General features: G+C 51.4%; 1 protein-coding gene across 1 annotated transcript; it reads left to right on the top strand.

Moving 5' to 3' along the window:
• Positions 1 to 9,035: 9,035 nt before the first annotated feature.
• Positions 9,036 to 13,478, top strand: LOC147709610 (uncharacterized). Its single transcript, XM_086925516.1, has 2 exons — positions 9,036 to 9,327; positions 12,865 to 13,478. Exons 1-2 carry the CDS (start codon positions 9,036 to 9,038, stop codon positions 13,476 to 13,478), a joined length of 906 nt encoding a protein of 301 aa, XP_086781642.1.
• Positions 13,479 to 22,695: the final 9,217 nt, after the last annotated feature.

Here is a 22,695-nt window from a genome sequence, read left to right as displayed (position 1 = left end):
GATCACAAGTTTTTTACTACAGCACGGGGGGCATTACTGATGTGCAATGTTAATATGAGAATTTGTTTTCATTGAAGGACCATTGTTACTATACTGATTGTGACTTATGATTATTGTTTCTAGAGTATACGAAGTCCCCTGAGGAAGGGCGTTACGCTTGAAATGCATTGGGCAATGACATTGTGATAAACTTTTCTGAGACATGGAATATGTTGAATAATTATGAATTTAATAATATACAACGTATAAAATGAAAAAATAATAAATCATCCAACAAACATAAAAAACTTTTTGTACGAACATTCATGAAAGTTTGGAAAGGAGTGCATGGAGGAAATGCATCTTGTGTTCACAGGATACATAATTGAATGATATACTTCCCGATCTTGGGAGCCCAGCAAGATCACCATCCATTGCACCAGCGAAAGTATTACATTTATCTAACAATTTTCAAAACAATCATTTAAAGGGAGTGCGGGACCCTCAACCAATAATTTTGTAGGAAGAATAAATAAACACATTAATGAGATTCATCTTGCTGGTTTGTCCCTCTGAAAAGCAGATTCCAGAAAAGTCTGCAAGTTCCATTGTGGAGGAATTCAATTGGACCAACGCCGAGCAGCACCTAACTCTCATTGAGCCCTCCGTCGTATCCAGCAGGCAGCCTACCCAACCAACGAGATAATTCCTCCTGAAAAAAAGACCAAGGGGTAGATTTACAAACATTTTGCACTGGGTTACTGTCACAAAAGTGACATAGGAGTAAGAGGATGGGGAGGGTGTTCCAGGTTTTGGCGGCGAGGTGGGAGAGCGATCTGCCACCGGAGGTGGCTCTTCGGATGCGGGGGACTGTGGCGAGGGTGAGGTAGGCAGAGCAGAGCAGGCGGTTTGGGGTGTAGAAGCTGAGTCATCTGTTGAGGTATGCTGATTCATTGTTGTGGAGTCCCTTGTGTGCTTGGGTGTGGAGCTTGAAGGTGATCCTCTTGTTGACGGGGAGCCAGTGCAGGTCTCTCAGGTGGGGTGTGATGTGGTTGCAGCAAGGAGCGTCGAGGATCAGGCCTGCAGAGGCGTTTTGGATGTGTTGAAGTTGTTTCAGGGGTTTGGCCGAGGCTCCCGCGTAGAGGGCGTTTCCGTATCCAGCCTGCTGCTGACGAGAGCCTGGGTGACCTTTCTTCTTGTTTCGGTCGGGATCCACCTGTAGATCTTGCGGAGCATGCAGAGGGTGTTGAAGCAGGAGGACGAGACGGTGTTGACCTGCTTTGTCATGGAGAGAGTAGAGTCGAGGATGAACCCCAGGTTGCGTGCGTGGTTGGTGGGTGTTGAAGCTGTTCCCAGTGCGGTCAGCCACCAGGAGTCATCCCAGGCCAAGGGGGTGGAACCGAGGATGAGGACTTCCGTCTTGTTCGGATTTAGCTTCAGTCGGCTGTTCTTCATCCAGTTGGCGACGGCCTTCATTCCTTCGTGGAGGTTGGTTTTGGTGGTGAGGGGGTCCTAGGTGAGGGAGAAGATCAGCTGGGTGTCGTCGGCATAGATGATGTTGTAGTCGTGCAGTCGGGCGACGTGGGCGATGAGGTTCCGTAATTCTGAACCCATTTCATAAAGGTCGTTGTATCGTGACGATTTTGGTAACAGCGAACCGCAAATGACGAGTGCGGCATGTACGAGTGTTTTCGTCATGTTCGATTGATGGATTCACTATGTATTCAGGGATTTCGTTCTGAAACTACGGGTTCCATTTTGTGTACGGCAGCCATTTTGTGGTTGCCCTCACATAGGCCGATGACTACGGCCGAGCGAGTCTTTGGGACACGTACACCTTTAGTTGACTTTTGGATGACCTGAGCGAACTGACTCCATAGCCCGAAGCTTACCTTGTTGAGCCAGTTCCTTGTTCGGCAGCTGGTCAAGATAGAGATCAAAGAGCAGGACATTGCTGAGTTTATGGTACACGCACACACCCTTCTATCTTGCTTCTCAACTGTTTCTGTTCCTTCTTTTATGGCCTATTTATGGTTTGGGTTTGTGGTCTTTTATTATGGGTTCGTCCGGCCTGTCCGAGCAAGAATGTTGGATTTTCCCGTGTAATTGATGGTGGGCTGGTCAACTGAAAAGTGGGCTTGTCGTCATGCGATACCTTTTGCAATGTCACTTGTGATTGGATAGTTTGTAAATAATTGTTGTTTGTTAGGAACGTGATTTTTGGCATAAAAGATGATGTCTCGCAATACGAAAATTGTGCAGTCTCTAGCGAACCACCCGTGTCGTGCTTCGTAGACTTCTGTTCCTAGTTGCAGCCAATAAATTTGATCTTTGACGTCACCGAGAAGTATCCTGTGTCTCTGTATTCTAAGACAGGTGTATCCGAAGACATTGGGCTTGCCCCTGGCGCCGCTGGATTCTAAAACCCGGTTCTTCAGTGAGCGGTGCCATGTAGATGTTAAACAATGTCCGGCTGAAGGATGAGCCCTGGGGTACGCCACAGATGATCTCGTGGCTTCGGAGCGGAAAGGGGGGAGGCGGACGCTCTGGTTCGGACGGAGAGGAAGGAGGAGGTCCATTCCAGGCCCTTTTCTCCCCTTTATCAATAAATTATCCTATAGAAGTCACATTTGTATTTTTTAGGATTTACACGTGCTTCATCATGGGGCCCCCTTCACTAGCACCCTAATGGTGCAAGGTGGGCTCACCTTGAGCTCTTTAAAGAATGCGTTCCTAGATTGTTTTTGTATAATTTGGGTGAAGTGTGTTGAAACTGTAATGGACAGGGATATTTGACAGATTTTTTATTGAGTGTTGTTAGTATATAAAACCTACTTCAAATAACATTTTTTATAAATGATAAATATAATATAAAATAATATAAGCCTCATGTCAAATACATCTTTCACAATATTTTCCTGTTATAATTTTCCCTGTTTTTCCCAATTGTGATTTTTTTGGCTTGATTATTTTCCTTGGGAGAGTGTAACTCCAGCGTAACTGTAATTACACCCAGGCCCCCCTTAACTGCTCCCATTTAGTTGAACGTATTCCTCGTTTTCCAGCCACTCTACCTTGTCCCTCCCACAATTACTATGAAATCCTACATGCATGTGTGCAGAGATCTCCACACAGAAAAGATAGAAGTGGCGGAGGTCTCAGCCCCTAGGGTTGTGAATAGCATGTCGTAGGACGTGAGAAGTTCTGCTGTTGTACTATTTAACCCACTGAAAAATGCATTGTGTGAATAGGCCCCTTATCTTTAGGTGCTGGAACTATAAGCGGCTGCTGGGGAGTATCTGTGGTGGATATTGTTGTTTACTTTTGGTGTTTCAAGACTTACATCTATTTTATCCCGTTTGAGGTTTCACCTGCACAGAGCTTACACTGTGCTAGAGAAATCTTTTGTAATGAAACATAAGAAAATCTTGAAGGGGGCTTAAAGCCCATCCGATTTTCTACCATTTATAGGCTTCGTGGTCACTCTCCTTTTCTTGCTTCTCACTGGTCAGCAGCAGCTTCTCATGTCATCAAGTTTCAATTCCACTCTTTCTTCAGCTGTTTTCAGCTGTTCTCTGGAGCCTGGCCCAAGTACTGTTTCTGGCTGTCCGCCACTGTCCATCCACTGGCTGCGAGCATCTCAGGTACTTTTTTTTATTTCTTCCCTGCACTCCATACTAGTGCATGTGTTCCATGATCTTCCTGCACAGAATTGCTGGAGTTTTCTTTGGCTTGGACTCTTTCTTCCCCCCTCCGGCACCCTCATGTTGCTTTGCACTTCTCCCTGTCCATAGTTTGTGCTCTCTATCACCTCTCGATGTTGCTTCTCACAAGTCCCTTGTGTTTATTTACCACCCCCACCCGCTGTAAATTTTTTATTTTATTTTATGGTTTTAACATTTTAGATAGCGCAAACTCGTCCTGGAGGTATCGAAGCACTTTACATGAGCTCCAGTTGCAGGACAGATGGACACATTCATTTTCAGGTACAGAGGCAATAAGTGATTTGCTCAGATTCACAGGATATTGAGCCTCCCGCCGAGGCTTGAACGCAGTTCCCCAACTTCAAAGTCGGCCCCTCTAGCCCTTACGCCTCATCCTTTCCTCCTCCATGTTTGTTAGAAAGATTTCAGCATCCCGAATTACATCAGTCGGCTGACTTAAAGGTCTGGTTGTGCACTCCTGCAGATTGCTCTGCAGCAAACGTGCAACAAACTTCGGTTTACAGTTTGCATCAGCCTTGAAAAGTAAAAGAAACAATATTCACAGACCCAATAGATTTCGAATAGGGGAAACCTATTGGTTTCGCCAATGCTTGCTGTAAACTTGCCTCTGCACAGTTGCCAATAACGAACAGTCTCGGGCAGAGGCGCAACTAGAGGCAAATTTTGGGGGGGCCACTACAAATATCGGGGGGGAGGGGGTAATTCTTTCAGCAATAGGTAGAGTGGGGATGCAGGGGTTGTATGAATGGGTGAAAAACAACAGCGCCTTGTTAACAAGTAAATGGTCTTTTAAAGTCCTGTGAAATACTCAGGTGCAACTGTGATAAGATGGTCGCCAGACCAGCCAGTCCACAACAGCTCAAAAACTGTCTGTGTGTGCGCATGGGAAGCTGTCTCAGCCCTGGCTGACACACACGACGGGGAGTGGGGGGGGTGTTTGAAGCCCTTTGAGCCCTATGGGAGTTGCGCGCCTGGTCATAGGTTACCCCAGTAGGTGATAAAGGGTCTGGATCTCAAAAATAGTGTGACTCCCCAGTCTGACTCAGGCGAAGCAACTGATTTAGAAAAGGGTATTGTGGAATTAAACCCAGAGGGGCAGATTTACAAGAAAGTGATGCATCTATAGAGATGCGTCGCTTTCCTTGCGCCACCCTAAAAAATGCTTGCGCCACCATGGATGCGCCGTATTTACAATACAGTGCACCATGGCGGAAGGATTGACAGATGCGTCAGAAATTCTGACGCATCTGTTGGGGCAAAAGTCACGTATTGCTGGAGTCGTGTCACAAGCAAGGACCCAACTCCAGCAATACATTTTGTGGCCTATTCTCACTACAATGTGTCACTCCTTACGCCTGTTTCAAGCAGGCGTGAGGTTTTGAGGCAGTGGCATCCTAATAGTGACGCAGTGAAATCTTGTAGATTTCACTGCATCACTTTTACAAGGCTTTCCAGTGTATCAACGCCACCCTGTATACATTATACCTGACGTAGGTATAATGTGACGCAGGGCTTTCCAACGTGACTCATCTCCCTAGATTCGTCACTTTGTAAATAGGACGCATTGTTTCCGCCGCCGTTGCATCACAAAAAGTGACGCAATGGCTGTGCAAAGAGGCGCTAGGGGCTTGTAAATCTACCCCGATATGTGGAATACATGACTTATAACACCCCCCACCACCATTTTTCCCCAGGAAACGTCTTCTGAAGTGCCCCTGCACAGGCAGTGTGCCCTTGTTCATGCAGTGTGCTCCTGTGCATGCAGTGTGCCCGTGTGCATGCAGTGTGCCTCTTAGCATGCAGTGTGCCCCTGTGCATGCAGTGTGCCCCATGGGCATGCAATGTGATCCTGTGTATGCAGTGTGCCCTTGTTCATGCAGTGTGCCCCTGCGCATGCAGTGTGCCCCTGTGCATGCAGTGTGCCCATGTGCATGCAGTGTGCCCCTGAGCATGCAGTGTGCCCCTGCGCATGCAGTGTGCTCCTGTGCATGCAGTGTGCCCTTGTTCATGCAGTGTGCCCCTCCGCATGCAGTGTTCTCCTGTGCATGCAGTGTGCCCTTGTTCATGCAGTGTGCCCCTGCGCATGCAGTGTGCCCCTGTGCATGCAGTGTGCCCGTGTGCATGCAGTGTGCCCCTAAGCATGCAGTGTGCCCCTGTGCATGCAGTGTGTCCCTGCGCATGCAGTGTGCTCCTGTGCATGCAGTGTGCCCTTGTTCATGCAGTGTGCCCCTGCGCATGCATTGTGCCCCTGCACATGCAGTGTGCCCCTGCGCATGCAGTGTGCCGTGTGCATGCAGTGTGCCCCATAGCATGCAGTGTGCCCCTGTGCATGCAGTGTGCCCCTGCGTATGCAGTGTGCTCCTGTGCATGCAGTGTGCCCTTGTTCATGCAGTGTGCCCCTGTGCATGCAGTGTGCCCTTATTCATGCAGTGTGCCCCTGCACATGCAGTGTGCCCCTGTGCATGCAGTGTGCCCGTGTGCATGCAGTGTGCCCCTGCGCATGCAGTCTGCCCCTGTGCATGCAGTGTGCCCGTGTGCATGCAGTGTGCTCTTGTTCATGCAGTGTGCCCCTGTGCATGCAGTGTGCCCCTGAGCATGCAGTGTGCCTGTGTGCATGCAGTGTGCCCCTAAGCATGCAGTGTGCCCCTGTGCATGCAGTGTGCCCCTGCGCATGCAGTGTGCTCCTGTGCATGCAGTGTGCCCTTGTTCATGCAGTGTGCCCCTGCGCATGCAGTGTGCCCGTGTGCATGCAGTGTGCCCCTGTGCATGCAGTGTGCCCGTGTGCATGCAGTGTGCCCCTGAGCATGCAGTGTGCCCCTGTGCATGCAGTGTGCCCCTGCGCATGCAGTGTGCTCCTGTGCATGCAGTGTGCCCTTGTTCATGCCGTGAGCCCCTGCGCATGCAGTGTGCCCCTGTGCCCCTGCGCATGCAGTGTGCTCCTGTGCATACAGTGTGCCCTTGTTTCTTGCAGTGTGCCCCTGCACATGCAGTGTGCCCCAGCGCATGCAGTGTGCCCGTGTGCATGCAGTGTGCCCCTGAGCATGCAGTGTGCCACTGTGCATGCAGTGTGCCCCTGCGCATGCAGTGTGCCGCTGTGCATGCAGTGTGCTCCTGCGCATGCAGTGTGCTCCTGTGCATGCAGTGTGCCCTTGTTCATGCAGTGTGCCCCTGTGCATGCATTGTGCCCCTGCACATGCAGCGTGCCCCTGCGAATGCAGTATGCCCATGTGCATGCAGTGTGCCCCTGAGCATGCAGTGTGCCCCTGTGCATGCAGTGTGCCCCTGCGCCTGCAGTGTGCTCCTGTGCATGCAGTGTGCCCTTGTTCATGCAGTGTGCCCCTGTGCATGCAGGTTGCCCGTGTGCATGCAGTGTGCCCATGTGAATGCCATGTGTTCCTGTGCATGCAGTGTGCCCGTGTGAATGCCGTGTGTTCCTGTGCATGGCATGCAGTGTGCTCGTGTGCATGCTGTGTCTTCATGTGCATGCAGTGTGCCCGTGAGCACACATCCTGAGAAGTGACAATGAAAAGCGGGCCACCGTACCAGTGTGTCTGAATAAACGCCTGCATTCCTCTGTGTGTACATAAATGATTTTCTTTTTCACCGTGAACGTGAGACCAGTTGTACATGCAAATGTTAGTGTCTGTTTATGTTGTGTGTATCGTTTGTGCATGTTTTTGTGAACTTGAGCACTTCTAAATGTGTGTGTCCTCTTATCTGTGTGCTGGTGCGGCCCCCGGGGGAATGCAGGTCGGCAGACTAGTCTTCCCCCGGGGTGTTCGCGCGAGGACACGGCAGGCGGAAGTTAGGTCAGGGGTTTAGGTAGGAGGCTATTTTAGGGGGGACAGGAGAGGAACAACTTCCTTTTCCTGTCCCCGGTGCCTCAGGGAAGAGTTAGGTTTTTGGAGCTTAGGCGGAGTGCTATTTTAGGTAGGTGGTGTGTGAATTAGTGTTGGGTTCGTCGTTTTGGTGTCCCAGGACGACGATTAGGCTAGTTTATACGGCGCAATTAGGCGGAGTGTGATTTAGCAATTATCAACTTATATCGGAGCGGGAGCTCCGGGCGGCAAGCGAAGGGTGCTAAACGTCACGCATCTCGCGGACGTTACGAGCGGGTGCCGATCCTCACGCATCTTCCGGAGGGCTATTTTGTCGATTTTCCAATGGCTGTCCCTGACGCTGAGGCGGTGAGGGCTGCATTACTAGTACTTGGCCGGGCTTGGAGGGCAGATCTCCTCCAGCCCGGTGTCCTGGACCAGGCTTGGGTCGGCATGACCCGCCCGACCAGGTCTGCGTCAGCAGGGGTGGCGGCTGTGGTGGCTGCATGCAAGGATGAGCCTTCTGGGTCACGGGATGGGGGGCCCAGGAAGGGGAGAGCCAAGAAGACGCAGGAGCCCCCCAAGAAGGGGGGGAGGAGGTTGAGTCTCCCTGCCAAGGTGGGGGCAGGGGGGGAGGTGGTCCCGGAGGAGGATGGGGGGGCTGTGGGTGGGGGGCCTGAGGGCCCCGAGCTGGCAATTGAGGAGCACGTGCAGGGCCAGGCTCCACTGGCGTCACAGGCCAGGCTGTCCAGGAGCTTGAGCCAGTAGGCGGGGTACGGGGAGAGCAGCGATGGGAGTGGGGGGAGGACTCTGATGAGTGGGAGGTGGCGGCTGGGGATGATTTTGCCCTCATGCTGTCGGGGGAGGAGTCTGGGGGGGAGGCTAGTTTCACCGCCATTGAGCAGCCGGTCGACCTGTCTGGGGGCCGGAAGGGGGTGGTGAAGTCCCAGGGTTCCAAGGGCAAGGCCCCCATGAAGGCACAGCAGCGTGGAGGGGCAGGGCAGGGGGCAGGAGGTGCTGCGGCATCCTTGCCCGGGAAAGGGGGCCCCGGGGGGACTGGGCAGTCATCGATGTTAGACCGGTGGGCCCAGATGACTGAGGAGGAGAGAGCGAGGGACCAGCGGCGTGTCATTGAGGAGTATGAGAGGGAGTGGCAGCGCCTTTGTGCCGCCAGGGAGGAGAAGGCGGGAGGGGTGCCCATGGGTGATGGGGCCCAGGCACCAGGGCGAGGAAGGTTGTCGGCCGGTGGCCGAGGTAGGGGGGTCCCGGGGGCACAAGGACAGTGGGTCTGGGTGGAGAGTGCAGGGACAGCCTTGACGGATCAGAGACCTGGTGGCACCGGGGCCTCCCCGAGCGCATACGGCTCGGGGGGGGGGGGGGGGTCAGGCCAGCAGGGTCAGCTGGCAGAGGCCGGGGTGGGCCGGCGGGGCGCAAAACGGCCTCCAAACGCTGGGACGAAGATGCAGGGGGGTCCGCGGCGGCCTGCCCTCCACCGAGGGAGCGGGCACCGACCATGTTGGAGTGTGAATTTACGCCTGGTGTGAAAGGGAAGGGTGCTAAGAGAGTCGTGACTGAAGTGGTACCATTGGATGTTCAGGATGAATGGTTGGATTATGAGGATGATGAGGATGAGTTGGAAGAGGGTGAGTTGCGTGAGCCTGGACGTGTGTGTAAGGCTAAGGGGGCAGCTACCAAGGTTGGTGCTTCTCAAGAGGCACGGGATGGCGCCAGTCGGGCCAGCAGAGGGATGTCGAGGCCGGCGGACGCACGGCGACAGGAGCGGGAGGCTCCTGCAACGTTGTCAGGTGAGGGCTCTTGGTGGGACGCCTGGTTGGATGGGGGGAGAAAGAAGCCCTGCCGGTCGGTGGGGGTGGGGGATGGGTCTGTGCGGGCAGGAGCCCAAGGGGGTGTGGAGCCTGTGAAGGCTAGTGGGGGCAAGCAGGTCGCGACGGCCAGCGCGCAGACGGACAAGGTGGAAGACCTGGAAGGGAAGGAGGAGGGTGTGAGTGGGGTGGAGAAACTGAGAAAGAAGTTGCCGTACATGGGGCTGGGGATGCCCCTGGGGGCTCATTTGTCGGAGAAGACTAAGGCCAGGATTTGGAGGCCCGAGTATGTGGATGTGTTTAAGCTTTTGCACAGGGAGATTCAGGCGAAAGAAGGGTCTAAGGAAGAGGAATGGGAATTGACCAGGCGACCGAGGGTGCCAGTTACTATGGAGAATTGGACATCTGCATTTCTGATTTATGCGAGTATATATTGTGAGAAGCATGGGGATCGGGCTATCGCATTGTTTAAATATATGGACGTGATAAGGAAGGCGCAGCTTCATTTTGGGGGTTTCGCCTGGTTGAGTTACGACGAGGAGTTTAGGGCTAGGGTCAGTGTTAACCCTGATAAGCCGTGGGGGGATGTGGATCAGGAGCTTGGATCCAGTGGATGTCCTCGACGCAGGCGGCGGCGTCTACTCATACGGCCAGCGGTCTTCCGGTCACGTATCGATCCTTTCAGCCGCGTCCCGCCCAATCTGGGGCGGGTAACCAGAGAACACCTAGTGGCCATGGGAGCCAGCCTGTGTGGTCTGGCTCAGCAGGACAACAGTACAAGCCGGTCGCTTCGGGGGCCTGCTGGGGGTTTAACAAAGGTTTCTGCAACCGCCCCTCTTGTAAATTCAAGCATGAGTGTTCTAAGTGTGGGGGTCGCCACCCGGTCACGCAGTGCCTCACCTTGGCTACGCCATCAGAGCAGTGGAAATTTGCCAAGGGTAGGGGGCAGCCTGGGCCGAAGGGCCCGTACTCCGGTTAAAGTGGAGGCCATGGGTCCATGGCTCTCCCGGTACCCTGATAAGGAGGCGGCGTTGCGTTTGTATTGGGGGTTTGTGGAAGGTTTTTGGATTGGCTATCAGGGGCCCAGGGAGAGGCGTTGGGCTGAGAATTTGCGGTCTGCTAAGGAGTTGCCGGGGGTAGTGGCGCGTAAATTGGAGAAGGAGGTTTCGGAGGGCAGGATTGCAGGTCCGTTCTCGGAGTGGCCACTGTCAGATCTCATCGTGTCACCGTTGGGGGTTGTGCCCAAGAAGGAGCAAGGGGAATACTGGTTGATCCATCACTTGTCCTGGCCGGAAGGTGGGTCGGTGAATGATTTCATTGCCGAGAAGGACTCGAGGGTGTTGTACGCTTCGGTGGACGATGCCATTGGGCTGGTGCGGTCGTGTGGGAGGGGGGCGGAGATGGCCAAGTGTGACATCAAGTCGGCCTTTCGGCTTCTTCCCATTCATCCGGCGGATTTTCCTCTCTTGGGTATGCAGTTTGATGGGGCCATTTTTGTGGACATGGTGTTGCCAATGGGTTGTGCGATTTCCTGCGCGCTCTTCGAGACTTTTAGCTCCTTTTTGCAGTGGGCTTTTGTGGACCGGAGTGGGCACCGGCTGGTGTCTCACTATTTGGATGACTTTCTGTTTGTGGGATCTGGACGTTCTGGCGACTGTGGTCGGGCTCTGCAGCAGTTTCAGTTGTTGGCTCAAGATTTTGGGGTGCCTTTGGCACCAGAAAAAACGGAAGGTCCCAGTTGTTGTCTGACGTTCCTCGGACTTGAACTGGATTCGGTGGCCTGGCAGGCGCGTTTACCGGTGGCGAAGGTGGCTGAGATGCAAGATTCTTTGAAGGGCGCAATCGCGGTTCAGAAGCTGGAGTTGAGGTCTGTGCAGCGCTTGCTGGGGTTGTTGAACTTTGCCTGCAGAGTGGTGAGGGCTGGGAGGACTTTTTGTAGGCGGCTCGGCATGGCCATGTCGGGCGTGGCCCTCCCACATCACAGGGTCAGGATTACGCTGGGGGTCCGGTCGGACTTGCGAGTATGGCTGGTCTTTCTCGAGGATTTCAATGGCGTGTCTTTTGATTTTGTGCGGGACAGGATGGTGTGGCAGGTTCAACTTTACTCGGACGCGGCTGGGACGGCTGGTTTCGGAATTTTCTGGGACGGTCGCTGGTGCACGGAAAGGTGGCCGGATCATTGGCTGCGTCAGGGCAGAAGCATTGCGTTCTTGGAGTTCTTTCCCTTGTTGGTGGCATTGCTGGTGTGGGGCCCGGAGTTCAAGAACAGGTCTGTGTTGTTCCACGTGGACAATATGACGGTGCTGGACTTGGTCAACAATCAGAAAGCGAGAGATCTGAGGGTGCTGCGCTTGCTGCGAAGCTTCATGCTGCTATGTCTGCGTTACAATGTGCTGTTTCGCGTGCAACATGTGCCTGGCGCAAGTAACGAAATTGCGGATGCGTTATCTCGTTCGCAGTGGCTGCGCTTCAGGGAGCTGGCGCCGGGAGCGGAGGCTTGCAAAACCAAGGTGCCGGAGGGTATCTGGGCGTGGGGGGAGTGAGAGTGGTTGGTCTGGTGGAAAGGTCGTTGGCGGAGTCTACTAGGCGAGCATACAGACTGGCTTGGAGTGAGTTTGGGAAATTTGTGGGCCTGGGGACAGGGGTGCTGTGTTTACCAAAGGAGGAGTGCGAAAGGCGGGTGGTGCACTTTGTGTTGGATTGCATGGATAGGGGGCTGTCACAGACAACGATTGCTGGCAAGTTGGCGGGTGTGTCTTTCTACTGCATGGTGTATTTGGGTTTTGATCCGGCTAGTTCGGATCTGCTGAGCCGAATGTTGAAGGGTTGGGGGAGGGTGCGGGCAGAGTTGGGGGGCGGGGAGTTGCCTAGAGAGGCGGTCACGTTTGACTTATTGAAGTTGATTTTGCAGGAGTTGGTTTTTTGTTGTTACGACGGGGGGGGGAGGTGGCGCTTTTTCGCTTATGCATGATCTGGATGTTTTTTGGAGCGTTTCGGGTGTCGGAGCTGCTGGGGGCGCGGGGGGCGCCGGGTAGGTTGTTTGCTGATGTGCGGGTGGACGCGCTCCGTTTGGGCATTTGGTTGGGGCGGTCCAAGACTGACCAGGTGGGACGGGGTAAATGGGTGTGGTTGTCGGTGAGTGGGTGTGCAGGTGTGTGTCCGGTGCGAGAGTGGCTGAGCTTTGGGCAGAAAGTGCGGCCGACGGAAGGGGAAATCTTTGTGCATGCTTCACGGAAGCGTTTGACGTCGGGTCAGTTGTTAGCAGTGCTACGGATGGCTTTGAGGAGGCTGGGTAGGGACCCGGCTCGGTTTGGCACGCATTCCTTTCGGATTGGGGCGGCTACGGCGGCGGCGGGTTTGGGTTGGTCATGGGAGGAGATCAGGAGGATTGGTCGCTGGAGGTCGCGGTGCTGTGAGCGCTATGTGCGCAAGTGAGGGCGGGGGCGCAACGCTTGGACGGCGGCGCTGCTTGGCGTATTTTCTTGTCATGCCTTGGTCCTAATATCTTTTTCTTCGTAGGTTGTGTTCGTGGACCGGGGGCCAAGACGGTCACTTGGGTCGTGGGGCAGTCTTTTGTGCATTGGGCTTCGAACTATGCTTACAGGCAGGTGTACGGTCGTAGCCTGGGCCTGAGGAGCAGCCATCATGAAGTTCACTGGTGGGGTAAGAGCGGAATGAGATGGGGTGAACTGTTACCGTGGCTGACAAAGAAAGTGTCGCAGCTGGGCTGCCCGGACATGATCATCGTCCACCTGGGGGAAAATGACTTAGTAAAGCAATCGGGGGTGTCACTGTTGCACTTGATGCAGAGGGACTTGGAGGTGATGAAGAACAATCTGGCTGGCGCCTGCATTGTATGGACTGAATTTGTACCAAGGAGGATTTGGAGGGGTGCACTTAAGCCTGCGGCCGTGGAAAGGGCCCGCAGGAAACTGAATAGGGCTATGAGACTCTTTTGCGCGGATCGGGGGATTAAAGTGCTGGCTCATGTTGGGCTCCAGCTGGAACAACCTCTTCTTTTCAGGGACGACGGCGTGCACCTTTCTCACATGGGAAATGCATTTTACCTCATGGAGCTGCGGGACTTGATTAGTTGTCTGTGGAACGAGTCAATTTGGTGTAGGCGAGTCTGAGTTCGAAAGGTGCACGCTTGGTGGGGCAGATAACCGCCCTCCCGGGGTTCCCTGGGTGGCGGGAACTGGGAGGGGTGGGGAGTCCATGACGGGCAGAATCACCCTTACAGGGAGGGGGTTACAGGCGCAGGATGGGAGAGAGTGGTAGACGGGAGTGCAATGGATGGAAATGACCGAGGAGTCGGAAAGTGGAAAGGGGAAGCCGTGCATGCAGCAGGTTACAGCAAAAGAAGAAACATCCTCAGCCCTGTCCCCTCCGAACCGGCATGACAACGGAGTCCAGTTCTAAAACAGTCCACATGGATGGAGAGGGTAACCGTGGAATCCATTGCAGAAGTCGAGGCGCTTGGGATGAATCAAACTGGCTTGTAGGTTGGCCACAAAAGTCAAAAGAAGTCACCACTGCCTGTCCGAGGAGAGTACAGTAGGGAGCAAGACGAGGCGAGAGTTCCAGCGTATCAGCCGGCCGATGCGCGAACAGCAAGTCCAGAAGGACGCAAAGAGACATGCCATCAGAGGACAAAGGAGATGAACAACATGGCGTCCGAAGTAGAAGCACCGGCCATCGCGAAGGATCATTATCGCCAAACTCCTTCAAGGCAAATCCGGAGAGTGCTGCAGCGGAAACTGAGGCTCGCCCATCCGTCGCCTCCACATACTCCAGGGCAGGTAATTCACCGTGAGCAGGTTAAGGATGTGGCGTAGTGTGCAGCACTGAAGGACCATCATGGCCGGCTGGAGAAATCGCAGCAAGCCGGGCCCCCAAACCATTGGCAGTGTCACGAAAGGCCAACCGCAGGTCTTCCAGAGCCTCCAGGACATCCCGCAGCCCCAGCGGTGTATCCAGAATGGAGGATGCAGCATTGACCCCCGTCCAAGGCGAGCGGCAGCAGAGCGCCTCAGAAAGCAAGTCTCCCTTGTCAGTCATCGACACTCGAAGATTCTGTAGAAGATCTGCAGGGCTCAGCTGGGGCAGAGACATGAAGGCAGCCGATCGTAAGGAAGCTCCAAATGTGAAGATGCCGGCAAACAACGAGCCCCCGAGATGAGCAGGGAACTCCACTGGCAGGCGCAGGGTTCCCAATGCGGAAAATGGCGTCCGCTACGGAGGAGAGGTAACAAAGAAGCAGTCCAGGCCACCTCCCAGCCAGGCAGGGATACAATGTATAAGCGCCGGTACAATGTTTCCAGGCGCTGTGGGCTGCCGAGCGGAGGGAAGCGCTGCGGCGAAAAGCCCAGCGCCACACTGAAGATCCAGCCAACCGGCTCCTCCTCCACCGCGATGGCCGCTGTTGTTGTGGTCGTTTCCGGCCGTCTCCCACAGGCAATGGCCCGGCTGCGGTCACTCGAAAGGCCGGGAAGTACACAGGGACTCCTCACCGCCGGAACCGCTCCGTTTTCGCCGAGAGTCACAGCAACGTGATCAGGAGCCTCTCACGAGTAAACGTGGCGCATTGAAGTACAGGATGTGCGGCAGGATAATGAAGAAGGGCATAAGGGTCGGCGGAGCCGAGAGACTAGGCGGCCATCTCGGCTGCAGGCTACGCTCCTCCCCTCGGGGGGATTGTTAAAGTTGATAATGTTATGTTTTGTAAGCTGTCATGCCTGTCCTAATAAATGGCCTTTTACGCAAACTGATGCGTGGAGTGGTTATTGTGCGATGCAGCCCCCGGGGGAATGCAGGTCGGCAGACTAGTCTTCCCCCGGGGTGTTCGCGCGAGGACACGGCAGGCGGAAGTTAGGTCAGGGGTTTAGGTCAGGGGTGGGAGGGGTTAGGTAGGAGGCTAGTTTAGGGGGGACAGGAGAGGAACAACTTCCTTTTCCGGTCCCCGGTGCCTCAGGGAAGAGTTAGGTTTTGCCACCCGCCCACCCTACATGAAAAGGGAGTTTGGGTGCGGTGTTGTTGTGGTTGCCATGTTGGGCAACATGCCAGTTTAGGACAGGATGGCAAGGGGGGATACGTTCCGGGAACTGGGAGGGGTGGGGAGTTCATGACGGGCAGAATCACCCTTACAGGGAGGGGGTTACAGGCGCAGGATGGGAGAGAGTGGTAGACGGGAGTGCGATGGATGGAAATGACCGAGGAGTCGGAAAGTGGAAAGGGGAAGTGAATGGGATGCAAAGAGGTTGTGGTGTGATTTGGGAATGGCTGGTGGAGCACGTGAGTGGATGACGGTTGAAAGGCAGGATGTTGGGGGGATTGTTAAAGTTGATAATGTTATGTTTTGTAAGCTGTCATGCCTGTCCTAATAAATGGCCTTTTACGCAAACTGATGCGTGGAGTGGTTATTGCGCGATGCCCCTTGTGCAATGTTTGCCAGCTTGTATGAGGCATTTGTGAGTGTATCCTATTCTTTACCTGACTGTGGGTGTGTGTCTGTATGTGTTTATGCTTTTTTTGTACCAGCATCGTTAAGCGTCTGGTGCATGCGTGCATACCGTGTGCGTGTGGTTCTTGTGATTGATGCGCGTTGGTAAGTGCACATGTGGTTTGCTTTATGTTTATATTTCTGAGAGAGGGAGCCTTTAAACCCAGGGTTAATAATGTGGCGCGCTGCCCTCTGGGACAAAGGCGTGTAAACACAACCCCCTCCTGCAGTGTCACATCACAGCCACACCAGCCGCTCAGAACCAGAGATGGAATTTTAATTATGGAGTCAAAGGCTCCAGCTGGTTATGAGCTGAAGTCGGCTTGTTCAGGTCATGTAACAAGCTCTAATAAAACAAGCAGTGGCAAAGCCAATGTGTCTTTCCTTTTAAAGTTGTTGGCGAGGCGATTGCCTTTTGGTTATACTGTACAGCACTGGCAAGATACAGCGAATGGTTAAAAGAAAAGAAAAAAAAGGGGGGGATGACAAGTTCGCAGACAAGGGCACCATTTGTTTTATTTACTGATCCGAGACGAAAAATACTATTGCTTCATTATTTTGACATTTTTACACATGTAAACCCTGTATGGCCAAATGTTTCACATGAATGTATGACGTTACAATGCATACATTTACAACGCATGCCTTTATAACACAGTCTTTACAGCGCAACATCCTTTACAAAGCACTCCATTACATCGCATGACACTATATCGCATTTTTAGAAACTACCTTTACAACGCATTCCATTACATCACATTATACCTTTACAAAGCATACCATTACATTTCATTTAAGGTAAGTATTGGATGGTAGGGGTAAAAATTACTATTCTAACTCCAGGGGGTGCAAGAGTAGGGTAAGTTTTGGATAGTGTAGGGGTACTATGTGTAGTAATGGTATGCGTTGTAGTGGTATGCATTGTAATACCTGCGTTGCAGTGACATACGATGTAGTGTCATGCGATGTAGTGTCATGGGTTGTAATGCCTGCGTTGTAGTGATATGCGTTGTAAAGGATGATGCGATGTAAAGACTGCGTTGTAAGTGTAGTGTGATGTAATGGTTGCGTTGTGAAGGATGTTTCCCGTTTCACATCACTAGTAGGGGTGGGAGTTACTTGCGTAGTTCAGTGTAGGGTAATCTTGTGAAATTACCTGAGAATCCTGCGAGATTACGCTTAATTACACGAGAAGAGTAATTCTGAGTTTAGCACTATTTCTTAGTGCAACAATGTCTCCTCACATACAGAATGGGGGCGATAATGCATTCAGTGCCAACACATAGTGCTAACTGCAACAGAATACGAATAGCGGGAGCAAGAAGTTATGCAAACTCACTAAATTTACTCTTGGGGTAGGATTGTTTCCCCCAATATACTCCCGGCATTTAGTACTATTTTCTTAGCGCAAAATGCACCCTTGCACCCAAAATGGGCATTAGATTGCATTATGTGCTCAGAAAGAGTGCAAAATGTGCTCTTAGGGTAGGATTCTCACCCAACTTTCTCTCAGCATTTAGAACTATGTTCTTAGTGCAAAATGTTCCTGTGGTTTAGTTCCTATGAAGAGCATTTTACCCTAACATAGAGCCTTCTCACAACCAGGGCTCATTAGACATGGTATCAGTTTGCTATTGTTTGCATATTTGCTTTTTTGCATCTTACTTAATTGGCATTTATTTATATTATATATTTGTAATTTATTTGTACATTGCACAAACTATTACTGGTGTATTCATTTCTTTATCTATTTTACTATGTATTATTTATGTTTGTATTTGATTCATATCGCTCAGCATGCCATGAAAGCAGTTTTGAAGTCCCAAGAATGGTTTCAATATGCTAAGTCTCGGATGAACGGTGAAGGAGGAAAGAGAGGACGGAGAAATGGAGAATGCAATAGGAGGTAGTAGACCCTTAGATGTGCTTCTTTCTTACTGCGCAACGTACACATCACACATTAGCGAATTTATATCGGAAATAGATTGGCAATGGTTCCTGCGCTGCGCAGGTTGTTCAGCCTTAAGCTCTGTGGGATGCCTTCAAGCACTGCTTTGTGATTCTGTAATTAGTTTATATTACACGGTATCATCCTTTAATATCTATGGGAGTGACGTGTACACCCTGCTATATCCTGAACCAATCAGAGAAGACAAGTGTCTCACCTTAGATCTTAGCATGAGGCAATCTTTTATAAGAGCATGTGAGAGAGAGATTTCTAGATAAAGGACAAAAAATTGTTAAATGGTTACATTCTTTAAACATTCCTGCCCTGCTGGATTCTTCACCCTTGTGTTATATGGTGTTTCTTGAATTGGCAGCAGTGAATATTCCTCCTGACAGCTCACTCAGCATCACTTGAGAGCCAAAACAGCTCCGGCTGTTCTAATTTGGGCTTGGTTGTTGTGATGGCGTGTTCCAAGAGAGGTCGAATCTCTTCCCACAGTCGGTTCTGGAACTGGTCCACATGGGAACATGGCCGCCGCTGACACCAGAGATCTGTGTCACGAATCATGATGCAGGGTGATCCCTTCTCACAAGCATTGTCAGTTGCACGAATGAAAAGCATGCGCCTGGAGGCGAATAAATATTACTCATACATTGTTGTGTTTGTAAGCCGCTGACAGATGCACAAACAGCAAGGCCTTCCGTTGATCAACGCCGGCATTGAGTTGACCCTTCAGTGGTACCCAAGCTGTCTCTGCAGCATTAGTTATGTGGGAGTGTAGAACCCATGTGTGCATCCTCTGTCTGATATAACACCACTAGCAGCAAGAAACACTCTAGTTTGCTTGTCACGTGAGAGAAACAAGGATGGCATACTCTTTGACTGACGGCTAAGAAGTTACTGCAAGAGAGCCCGTGGGGAGCCACAGAAACGACTTCCACGAGCAGGCGTGTTTATTCAAAGGTCCTACCTCAAGCCTGGCTCTGCCTCCAGATACTGTGTGATTTTTGTCAAAGTAACTCTTGTCATATCGCCATCAACCTACGGAGATATCTCGATGGACTTAGTACGTGTCCAGCAGCTTACACTAAGCTCTCTGTAGGGTTGTCACAAGGAATAACAGACACACACAGACACAGTGATGGACACGCACAGCTCTACTGTTAACTTCTTATCATGGGCTCCAGAGAAGCGTGCTACTCGCAGCAAAGTGCTTTAATGCCTTATCATGGGTATTAAGTGCTATATACACTTATTCCCATTACAAATACTCTACAGGGAATGTCAGATGTGGTTAATTAGAACTGAGACAGCACCCCATGGATAGCATTCTAATCTGCAGGATACCCCATAGCCAGTTGGAATGCAGCAATGCAGCCTTCCGACAGCCCACATTAGTACAAGATGGCACCCATGCCAGAACAATGCCCAGTTCTGGGAAATGCAAGTGGTATTTTTTCCAGCTGAGAGAAAACACAAAGGCTTTTCCACCAATCATTTGCAAGCCAGAGAACATTAGACATTTTTACACCATCTGAGTGCACTGTTAGCAAGCTGTGATAGGTTTGTTAAATATTATGCTTGAAATTTCCAAATTACCCTGCAGATGAGTTGGCGTACATAATTACGCAGAATTGAGCATGCAGATTTTCAAAAAAATGCAATACAAAATTCCAGGTCGCCTGAAATGTACTGAGCAGTTGAGCTGTAATTGACCCTTGCCAGGAGAGCCCTTACATCAAGGAGGATGACCCCGTTGCCTTCAGACTACAAATTGCAACCATGCCGCATCGTTTGTTGAGGGCGCTAATCAGGAGGCCACCGCAGCTTGCACCACCCTTTACCACTGCCAGTGCTGTCAATGACAGTACCAACACAACTATCTGCCATCGCAGTGCTACAAGTGTTACAATTCAGATTGCTCGAGGTCCCCAAAGCAATAAGAATGGTTTGGGCAGCAGGTATTGGTTGTTTTTGATGTATATTGAATTAATAACAATAATTATTGTGATTTTCTCTATATTAGACAAACAGCACCACCATGTGGCAGCTGTCATAAGTACTGGTGTTGACAATTAAGTGCTGGTGCAGAGAACTGGAAACCACTGGCTCAAATTAAGGACTGAGTATGGTCTATCTATGCAAACAATAAACTGACTGTGTAGGAGAGTAGGATCTGCTTCTTATAGTTACCCTCACTTGTTGCTGATGTATCACTGTTTTCGACTTAGACTGGCTGAAATCCTGCTATCCAGGACCCCAGCCTAGCTGCTTTCTCCTCTAAATTGATTGCATGTACTTTAGGTACACTCCAGATTGGATTCTGGGGTACCCTTATAAGTCCCTAGTATATGGTATACTATGCACCCAGGGCATAGGTACCCCCGAGGCCTCCCAGGGGCTACAGCATATATGTCACCCCTGAGAGGCCACTCAAATTGACACCACAGGTCTGCTACTGCAACCTGTGTAAGGTGGTGCATGCACCCCTTACTTAGATATAGGTTCACTATATCTACCTTATCACTGCACATATAAACCTATCACGCCTATGGAAGGCCTTATCAATCCTGAAGGCAGGGTGCTGGGTTTTATGTGAGAGGGTGCTCCTGCGTGAGCAGAGCCCCTCTGCAGCTTTCAGAACCTATTTTCCGGAGTTGTTTGTGATGCAGCCAACCATATATACTTAAGTGCATTATAACCTTGCGGTAAATGCTAACTTTAAAACGGCTGCATGGAAACATGTTGTGTTTGGTGTCAAACAACTTGGAATAATGCCTCCCCACCAGTAACTGGCGGGGGAGGTATGATTCCAACCTACTAGAGGGACGAATGTGACATACCGGGCTACCCGGTACCAGCTTTCTCGACCTCTGCATCACAAAATGGATGCTGCCAGCCACAGACACGAATCTTCCCTCCTGCTGCTGAGCCAAGCTCGAGCAGGGGAAGGCTTGACAATAGGCTTCCTGTCACAGGGAGGTGTGACCACCTCCCAGACAGGCTTTTGTGTATTTGTGTATTGGGGCTGGATGGGTGCACTCTGAGAGTGCTTTGATGTCTGCACTGGGGGTACATTTGGTGTCCCTGTGCATAGTCCAGCTCAAACCAGTTACAGGAGCCATGTGCTCCTGCTCTGACGTGAAATTGGACAAGGGGCATGGGTGTAGCCACCCCTCTGTCCTGACCCTCCCATAGGTGGGTCCCCAGATTTTGTCCCACCCCTTCCTTGGGTATAAAGTAGGAACCCCTGACTACAGGACTTTAGATTTACCAGAACTAAACTCTGCTACAGAAGCCAAGTACTTCAATGATCTGCACGACGCTGGATGACTGAAGAATATCTCTTGGAGTAAAGGAGTTACTCCCCTGCAAGGCAGGCACCTAAATGCATCTAACCAGTTTGCATCTCCAAAGTTCCTGAAGACTCCGAAGAGTTCTGCAACACAGAAGGTGGGTTCTCGTGGTCTCTGAGGTTGATATGCGCTCTCAGCAATTCTGAGGCCCTTATCCCTCATGGGACCTGTGCAACTCGAACCCCTGTGCACCACGTACATTTGCAACAGCATATGGTTTTTGGTGACCCCTGAGGCTGTGCTTTGGGTGACTTGTAGTCCTGACCTCAAGCAGTGAGTACACTGAAGATTTCCGGCCTACACTCCACGAGTGTTCCGTGGGCTGGTATTTTGTGATTCAGCTCAAGGTCCCTTCGTGATCCCTGGTCCTTTGGCCTGTGGGTCCCTGTGAAGGCAACTTTGACTTTCCATGGGCTTTCCTGGTTACTCCAGACGTGCCCTGACTCTCCATAGCTTGGAGAGTCCCCAGAACCTTGCTGGTCCTCACCAAAGCATCTTTCTTCTGCTCAGGTGGGTTGCAGTTGCCAAGGCTTGTTGCTGTTCAATCTGGACACTGACCCCCCAGCACTCGTGGGACAGCTCACCTCTGGACTTTGGTCATCATCAACGTCTCCTGGTCCCGGTGGCTATAGAGTCAAGCTTCACCTCTTCTCACCTGAAGCACCCAACATCAGTGGGCATGCGTCTACCGAGCCCCTGGTCACCCTGAAGTGACCCCGACTCTGTCCCCTCTGCTTTCAGGTTCTTCTCATCTCTGATCCAGGCTTGTGTCACACCGGGCACTTTTAATCTTCATGGCAGCAGCACTTTTCGCATCACGCCATTGAAAACTATGAAGGTTTCCGACATCACTTTACCCCTATGCATCCGGCTCCTCTGGGATAGGTAACACGGGTATCTCCATACTCTCAAGGGTGCTGGCCTTAGAACCTTCTATGTTTAACTGGGTTTGCTTAAAGTCCTCTCCTAAGTGTCCTTAATCTTTAAAATTCCAACCGTAACTTTCCCATAGAGTTGTACGGTGCCCGTGTCTGTGTTCTCGCACTGCACCCATCCTCTGTGGGTCCCCTGTGTCACTACCTTGGGTGTACCAGCGATTCTACGTACTCTAGGCACTGTGTCTAGTCAAGTTGTGGTTGTTATACCACTTTCTTAGTATATGGTGTGGTCTCCCCCGAAGCCCACTGTGTATTGTGCTATTTACTGTCGTTCTAGTGATTTAATATTGTGTTCTTTGTTCTCTAATCTCATAAAGAGGTTAGTTGAGAGTGTTTAGTAATAAATACATATATTTCATATATTCCTTGTGTGGTTCTCCTTTCATTTGGTCATTCAGGAGGTTCTGATCTGGTAAAACAAGCTGCTTTATATTCCTTCGAGTCTTAGCCTGAAGGCTGCTCTCCATAGCTACCACTAGGATAGCTTTCAATAAAGGTTCCCTTTAACCTATTCATCAATAAGGGTTGTTTGGGCTGGTACAAGGTGCCCACTTTAATTAGTGGTCAGCATATACCAGGCCAACTTCTCACAGACAGGATTAGTAC

This window comes from Lissotriton vulgaris, chromosome 6, assembly GCF_964263255.1.
Source record: "Lissotriton vulgaris chromosome 6, aLisVul1.2, whole genome shotgun sequence".
In the NCBI taxonomy this organism is placed as follows: Eukaryota; Metazoa; Chordata; class Amphibia; order Caudata; family Salamandridae; genus Lissotriton; species Lissotriton vulgaris.
This window is presented reverse-complemented; position numbering and strand designations above follow the sequence as displayed.